At 38.8% G+C, this 8,596-nt stretch overlaps 1 protein-coding gene across 1 annotated transcript; it reads left to right on the top strand.

Annotated features, from left to right (window-relative positions):
- Positions 1-4,830: 4,830 nt before the first annotated feature.
- Positions 4,831-6,648, top strand: LOC121417661 (trichohyalin-like). The gene has a single exon (XM_041611395.1). The coding sequence runs from the start codon at positions 4,831-4,833 to the stop codon at positions 6,646-6,648; it is 1,818 nt and encodes a 605-aa protein (XP_041467329.1).
- The last annotated feature ends 1,948 nt before the right edge of the window (positions 6,649-8,596 follow it).

The following is an 8,596-nucleotide window of genomic DNA, read 5'->3' as shown; positions in this document are numbered from 1 at the left end:
AGAGTAGCTGTACTACTCAAGCTGTTCTCACTCAACATTCCTTCTGGTTTACAGTCCTTTTCAGGACTATTTTCAAGAAAGAATACTCTACTCTCAAATCTCCACTTTTTCGCCTATCCACTTTTTCTCTTCTTTCCACTGTTTCTATAACACTCCACATGGTGTACCGTAAACCACATCAGCAATTGTACATGCCACCATGCAAACCTTCAAACAACATCATACTATAGAATGGAAGAGAGCAAAGCCAGAGATGGCACACAGTCTGATGACTTCAGACTAGTTCCTTTTTTTTTTCATGATAACCTATCGAGCCCAAAGCTTATGAGAATGATATAGTAGGGTTTATTAAGTCAGACTATGCTTCTGAATATGCACGGGCATACAAAAAAGGATTTAGCGTAATTTCCAATACAATCCTTAATGCGCTATTATGAGCTCACTATTGTAAGTACATGTATGTGGAGCTGTTTCTGAATGAATATTACAAAATTATAAGTTAAACCACTACACATTTTAAATTGGCAACACTATAAGAATGAAAAAAAATCAGTGTTAAAAATGCAAATTGGCAACGTATTATTAAAGTTTTGCCAGTATACATTTTGACTGTTGATAAATTCATATTCATTTTTTTTTAAAGCAAGGATATTGAATAGACAAAGTGATGGCTGTTAGTTTGAAAAACGAAAGCAGTTTTACCTTGACTCTGAAAGTTATGTGGTTGATGTTGGCTACATCTACAGCCGACGTCTACATGGCTTTTTGTATATTTGGTTATTATTTGTATAATATTTAATAGTGCAATCCAACTTCAGTTGTAAGACAGATTAGATAAGTGGATAACACGACAGGGGCCCATCTTACAAAGAGTTACGATTGATCCAATCAATCGTACCTCTATGGAAATCCATCAGTGTCATAATTTTTTCTACAGGAAATTTGTAAAATGTCTTTTGTAAACAAAGGAAGACACAGCAATTTGTCAAGAAATCAATGAATTTATGGATATGCATTCATATCTTGAAAAAATTTGAACAAACATGTTTTCTATGCTGACTTTGCTGGCCTACCATAGTTGTTGGTTGCGAATGATCGGATCAATCACAACTCTTTGTAAGAAAGCCCAGGTGTAGGTCTAGGAAATGGGTATCTGGTAGGAAGGTAGCCGGGGTAATAACATGCAGATTTTATAAACATTGTATCAAATTGAAGAGCTATATAAATGTGGCATATTATTATTAGTTCAATTTTTTACAAATTTTCAAGAAAAAGATGTGACTCGTTTAATAAACAGGATTCATGTGCTCATGAAGTGAGTTAATTTGCCCAGTAACGTTTTAAGTCCTTATGCAGCTTATTGCATGATATCCCCCACACCCCTCCCCTCCCTAGTCTCTCGCCATCCAAAGTGTACTTTTGGCATTACTTCATCTGTTTGACATTGTACATCTCTAAACTTTATATTCTCTATTGTGTGTATATACATGTGTGTATATACGTGTATGTTTTTGTCTCTAATTGTGTTTTATATCCTTGCTAAAATCACATCTTTGCGTACCTGACTTGCATATTGCTGCACGAGGGGGTGTCTTGGTTTCGTGGTTGGGACACAATATCAAATGTCCCCCCCCCCACTATTTCTGGTCTTTTATGATGCTACGAATACATAATTCAAAATCGATATAAAACATATTTTAGGACGAGATGACTTATACCTCACTTTTGGGATGATAATTTTTTGCTTGTCAAATTTATTTTCGTCGAAATGAGCTGAAATTTGGGGTGATCACCCTTTTTTTTTCTTTTTGTCAAATTTTCCAACCCCTTGTCCCCCTTACCTTTTGGGAGAGATTTCTGCCTCCGGGGGGGGGGGGGGAGAGGGGACAAGGCACCCTCACTCCCTGGATCTGCCCCTGGGTAAAGGTACACATATGCAGCAGAATAACCGAAGATGTGATTTTGGTATCAGGAACACTAAAAAATGCAGAATTATGGTCCAATAAATCGTAATATATGCTTTGCAGGTAAACCAAACACAATCTACATGACCTGTTTATGTTGTTTGATGTTTTGTGTCACTTGATGTTAACTGCTAGTTTAGATCTCCGATATACCAATTATAAAACAACATGAGAAGAGAGAATAAGAGAAAGATAATTGTTAAGTACAGCTATGTCTGCCTAATAATAAGTCGATAAGTCACATAAACAGTGTGGAAGGCTGTTTTAAACAAGAACATGTAAAATATGTGTTACTAAAGACCACCGCACACCTTAAGTTTGGTCTGCGACCTAATGCTGGAATAGAATGCAGTAGAATTTGATGCTAATTTTGAGACATGGAATATCTTACTGAGTTATTTTCTAAATCATCTTGCGAATATTTAGGTTCAAATCTGTGCTATACTATCATCCTTAGAATAAAAGCGAATTTGATGTCTAGTCGTAATGACGTCATAGCAATCGTACAATATGAAACTAATTTGACCTTTACTCCAAAATAAAGACTTGCAATTAAACAAAATTGTTATCTGAGTATTTTTTCAGTTAATTTGAACCTCTAATAAAAGTACTTGTTATTCACATTTCCGGAGAATGAGCAAAATTTGTTCCGAAATCGGATTATGGACCAGTCGTAAGGTGTGCGGTGTCCTTATGGCTTATTTCCAATTCGTCTAATACCAATCTGTCCAATAGCCAACTCATCTACTATCGTTTGGTCTACCATCAAATTGTCCTATCACCATTTCATCTAATAATAACCAGTTGGTCCAATTCCCCATTTAGTCCATAAACCATTTGGTCTATTAAATTGGACTCGGTGTTAATTGTGCAAAATGACTGGAAATAAAATGGGTATTAGACCAACTGGTTATGAGATCAAGTTCAAGTTCAAGTTTGTTTATTCAAAACCAAAACATCACATCATAATCAAAATAGATGTACATACAATGTAAATGAGTACATGAACATACATCAGACTATATCATATACGAAATGGTTTTTGGACCCCTTTAAAAGCAAAGCTTGTGAGTAGGGCCCTGGAATACTTATGATTATTAACATAAAACATAGGATATACTAACCTACAAGATACAGAGAGAGAGAAAAAAAAATGTATAATAAGGTTAAGATGCTAAAAATAAAATGGAAAAAAACTTACAAACACACATATATACACAAACCCACACACACACACAACCACATCCACCCACAAATATACATGTTAAACATAGATTCTGAGTAGGTCATCAACTTAAATGCAAATACATTAACTTAAACACATATTGAAGGAAAATAATCACAATCTGTGAAGAAAATAAGTTTTGGATAATCTTTTGAACATGTAAAGAGTTTTACTATTTTTTATATTAACAGGTAAATTGTTCCACTCTTTAATACATGATATATGAAAGGAGGTCAGAGTGACATTTGTTCTCGCAAATGGCTGACGAATCAGATCCTTTTGACGTGTATTATAATTATGTATTTTTGAATTCTGAAGAAATAATTTTTTTAAGGTACATTCTTGGGGCATTGATTGTAGTTTGAACATGAACAATGCACAATTAAACGACACAAGTTTACTAAGTGGTAGCATTTTCAGACGAAGAAATAATGGAGTACTTGGATGTCTATAATTAGAATTTGTTATCAGTCGTATTGCCCTTTTCTGCAATATTCTCAATTTATCAAGATAATAATAATAATAACAATACTACTGTATATTGTTATGAGTATCATTTCAGGTAAAATTGATTTTAACCTATAAATAACGCCTACACTGCGAGACACCTTTGTGCAGACAGCATCTAGATGATTTTTCCAGGATAGGTGCTCATCGATGTATAACCCAAGAAACAAAATATTTGCACTTGGTTCAACATCATGACCACCTATATGAAGACAAGTTATACGCCCTGGTAGCTTTTTACCCTTAGAGCGGAAAATTATGCATTTGGTTTTTTGAATATTCAACAATAGCTTATTACAACAAAACCATGAATACAGCTTCTTGATTTCTTGATTTGCAACCAGTAACAAATTTTCTATTGACTTATCAGAAAGCATCAGACTGGTATCATCGGCAAACAGGGAGTATGAGAATAATGTTGATGAATGTATTATATCGTTTATATATATCAGAAACAACAGGGGACCAAGAACAGAACCCTGAGGTACACCATAGTTAATCGTAGCATGTTTGGATCTAGATCTATCTATCATAACAAATTGTGTTCTATCACACAGATAGCTTCGGAACCATGACAATGCTACACCACGAATTCCATAGTGTTCAAGATTTTTGAGAAGGATATCATGGTCAATGGTATCAAATGCCTTTGACAGATCTAAAAATATCCCCAGACAATATTTGTTTTCATCAATAGCCTTTATGATATTACTCAATAAGTTAAAAACACCCATTTGTGTGGAGAAGTTTCCATGAATACCGCACTGCTGAGGAATCAAGATGAAATGGTCATAGATGAAATGGTGGTTAGACGGAGTGATGTCTGGACCAAACGGTTGTCAAACAAAATGTTGATGGACGGAATGGCCTTGGACTAACTAAAATTATACCATTTGGTGAGTGGACAAGTTGGCAGTAATTTGTAATTTACAATGTAGAGAGATGGAGAGGGAAGGAGAATGCTGAGAGAAATAGAGGGGAGGCGGTAAGGGCCCGGGGGGGGGGAGTGGTGACAGATAAGAATGGGATGGAGATGGAGGGAGAGAGGAAGGAAGGGAAGGAGACAGATGTAGAGGGGTGGAGACAGAAAAAAGTGAATGGGGAGGAGGGAAAGGGGATGACAATGACGAAGGAATGGGGAGGAGACATGGAAAAAGGGGAAGGGAGGAGATAAGACAGGTCATGAGAGAATGGGGAGAGGGGAAGGAATGGGGAGGAGACAGATGGAAAAGTAGAAGGGAGGAGATGAGACAGGTCATGAGAGTATGGGAAGAGGGGAAGGAATGGGGAGGAGACAGATGGAAAAGTGGAGGGGAGGAGATGAGACAGGTCATGAGAGAATGGGGAGAGGGGAAGGAATGGGGAGGAGACAGATGGAAAAGTAGAAGGGAGGAGATAAGACAGGTCATGAGAGAATGGGGAGAGGGGAAGGAATGGGGAGGAGACAGATGGAAAAGTAGAAGGGAGGAGATGAGACAGGTCATGAGAGAATGGGGAGAGGGGAAGGAATGGGGAGGAGACAGATGGAAAAGTACAAGGGAGGAGATGAGACAGGTCATGAGAGAATGGAGAGAGGGGAAGGATTGGGGAGGAGACAGATGGAAAAGTAGAAGGGAGGAGATGAGACAGGTCATGAGAGAATGGAGAGAGGGGAAGGAATGGGGAGGAGACAGATGGAAAAGTAGAAGGGAGGAGATGAGACAGGTCATGAGAGAATGGGGAGAGGGGAAGGAATGGGGAGGAGACAGATGGAAAAGTAGAAGGGAGGAGATAAGACAGGTCATGAGAGAATGGGGAGAGGGGAAGGAATGGGGAGGAGACAGATGGAAAAGTAGAAGGGAGGAGATGAGACAGGTCATGAGAGAATGGGGAGAGGGGAAGGAATGGGGAGGAGACAGATGGAAAAGTGGAGGGGAGGAGATGAGACAGGTCATGAGAGAATGGGGAGAGGGGAAGGAATGGGGAGGAGACAGATGGAAAAGTAGAAGGGAGGAGATGAGACAGGTCATGAGAGAATGGGGAGAGGGGAAGGAATGGGGAGGAGACAGATGGAAAAGTACAAGGGAGGAGATGAGACAGGTCATGAGAGAATGGAGAGAGGGGAAGGATTGGGGAGGAGACAGATGGAAAAGTAGAAGGGAGGAGATGAGACAGGTCATGAGAGAATGGAGAGAGGGGAAGGAATGGGGAGGAGACAGATGGAAAAGTAGAAGGGAGGAGATGAGACAGGTCATGAGAGAATGGAGAGAGGGGAAGGAATGGGGAGGAGACAGATGGAAAAGTAGAAGGGAGGAGATGAGACAGGTCATGAGAGAATGGGGAGAGGGGAAGGATTGGGGAGGAGACAGATGGAAAAGTAGAAGGGAGGAGATGAGACAGGTAATGAGAGAATGGGGAGAGGGGAAGGAATGGGGAGGAGACAGATGGAAAAGTAGAAGGGAGGAGATAAGACAGGTCATGAGAGAATGGGGAGAGGGGAAGGAATGGGGAGGAGACAGATGGAAAAGTAGAAGGGAGGAGATGAGACAGGTCATGAGAGAATGGGGAGAGGGGAAGGAATGGGGAGGAGACAGATGGAAAAGTACAAGGGAGGAGATGAGACAGGTCATGAGAGAATGGAGAGAGGGGAAGGATTGGGGAGGAGACAGATGGAAAAGTAGAAGGGAGGAGATGAGACAGGTCATGAGAGAATGGAGAGAGGGGAAGGAATGGGGAGGAGACAGATGGAAAAGTAGAAGGGAGGAGATGAGACAGGTCATGAGAGAATGGGGAGAGGGGAAGGATTGGGGAGGAGACAGATGGAAAAGTAGAAGGGAGGAGATGAGACAGGTCATGAGAGAATGGGGAGAGGGGAAGGATTGGGGAGGAGACAGATGGAAAAGTAGAAGGGAGGAGATGAGACAGGTCATGAGAGAATGGAGAGAGGGGAAGGATTGGGGAGGAGACAGATAAAAGAAATGGAAAGATCATCTGATGGAAAGGGGGAATTCGGGGAGGAGACAGATGGAGAGGGGAATGGAGGATGAGCTTGAAAGCATCAGTGCGCCCTCCAATTGAATCATTAAAGTTTATCAGTTGAACAGACAGGATTCTGTTACAGTCTGCATTATATATTTTATTACCGAGTATCTCTAAAATTCTTGAAAAAATAGTTTACAAGCGATTGTATTCCTTTTTAAACAATAACAATATATTATTTCCAAATCAATATGGTTTTAGAATCACTCAACCAATTATGCAATTTTACAATTATTCGACAAAATATCTGATTCTCTCTCTAAAAAAGAACACAATGTTGGGGTTTTTATGGACTTATCAAAAGCATTTGATACTATGGATCACCGCATTTTACTTTCTAAATTAAAGAGATATGGAATCAGGGGGTTGTTTTCACTTGGTTCAAAGATTACTTAAGTAATCGACGCCATTATGTTTCTTTCAAATCAAAAACATCCAATATTTGTACTATGAAATGTGGAGTACCACAAGGATCGATTTTAGGTCCCTTGCTATTTTTGATTTATATGAATGATATTGTAAATGCATCTCGAGAATTAACATATGTTTTATTTGCAGACGATACAAATGTCTTCTATTCCCACAAAGACTTATACTCGTCCCGACACTTAATTTAGAATTAAAGAAATTATCAAAATGGTTTAAAGCTAATAAACTCTCCCTAAATATAAGCAAAACAAATTTTATGTATTTTAAACACATTCAAACTAAACATATGTTCCTTAATATATACATAGATGACATCCCTATCATTGAAAAAAAAAAACCAAATTTTTAGGTGTATGGATTGACTCAAATTTAACCTGGAACAGTCACATTCACAATATTTGCATAATGGCATCCAGAGGAATAGGAATTTTGTTTAGATTCCCGGGGGGCCACTTCCATTCACGAGTGGATACCATGCGCGACCGTGGGGTCTCGAAAAGCACCCTAAACACGTAATTTCCATATTCTGAAAATGCACCCCTTAACAAGTATTGGCGTGTGAAACCCTACCCTTAACAAGTATTCGAAACAAAACGATACTCTTGGCAAATATTCCCTGAAATGAACCCCTAAACAAGTACAGGAATGTTTTATTGTTACGGGTCCTTCGGTCGTCGGCTTTACCTTATTTGATTTAGTACGACCCCACCTTCTACACCCCGCGCAAATCGGACTCTAAACACGTAGTGTTGGGGCAAAAAGGACATCCTTTATAAGACATTTTAATTTTGTCTCATCATCCCCGCAAATTCGACCCTAAACACGAATTTTCCTAGTGAAATAGATACCCTTTTTTCATTATTTTTGCGTTTTTGACACCCTTATCACGTTACGTAACGTGCCCTATCGTGAAAAAGACATCCTTTTTACGTGTTTTTTTGGTCGCGCATGGTATCCACTCGTCAATGTAAGTGCCCCCCCCCCGGGTTTAGATTAAAATATTATCTCTCCAAAAAATCATTATTTATGCTTTATAATTCGTTCGTTTTATCCCACTTATCTTACTGCAACTTAGTATGGGGGTATGGTAGTAAGGTAAAAATAGAAACGATTTTCCGTCTCCAAAAGAAAGCACTCCGCATATGTACTCATTCACATTTCATTGCACATACTGATCCAATATTTCACAACTTAAAAACATTGAAAATTGAAGATATTAACATTTATCAAACGGCCATATTTATGTTTAAATTTTCATCCAATACTATCCCGATTCCATTTCGCAATTTTTTTGTTTACAACAAAGACATTCACAATTATCCAACACGGCATTCACCAGATCTTCACTTAACCAACCCAAGAATATTACTCGCTCATAAAACGATACGCCACCGTGGCCCGGACATTTGGAATGCATTGCCACATGCTATAAATTCAATGTACATCTCTCTAT

Source organism: Lytechinus variegatus, chromosome 6 (assembly GCF_018143015.1).
Source record: "Lytechinus variegatus isolate NC3 chromosome 6, Lvar_3.0, whole genome shotgun sequence".
Lineage (NCBI taxonomy): Eukaryota > Metazoa > Echinodermata > Echinoidea > Temnopleuroida > Toxopneustidae > Lytechinus > Lytechinus variegatus.
This window is presented reverse-complemented; position numbering and strand designations above follow the sequence as displayed.

What these genes read in the sequence shown, in the direction of transcription:
- LOC121417661 (XM_041611395.1), top strand. Translation starts at nt 4,831, where the DNA reads ATGGGGAGGAGACATGGAAAAAGGGGAAGGGAGGAGATAAGACAGGTC.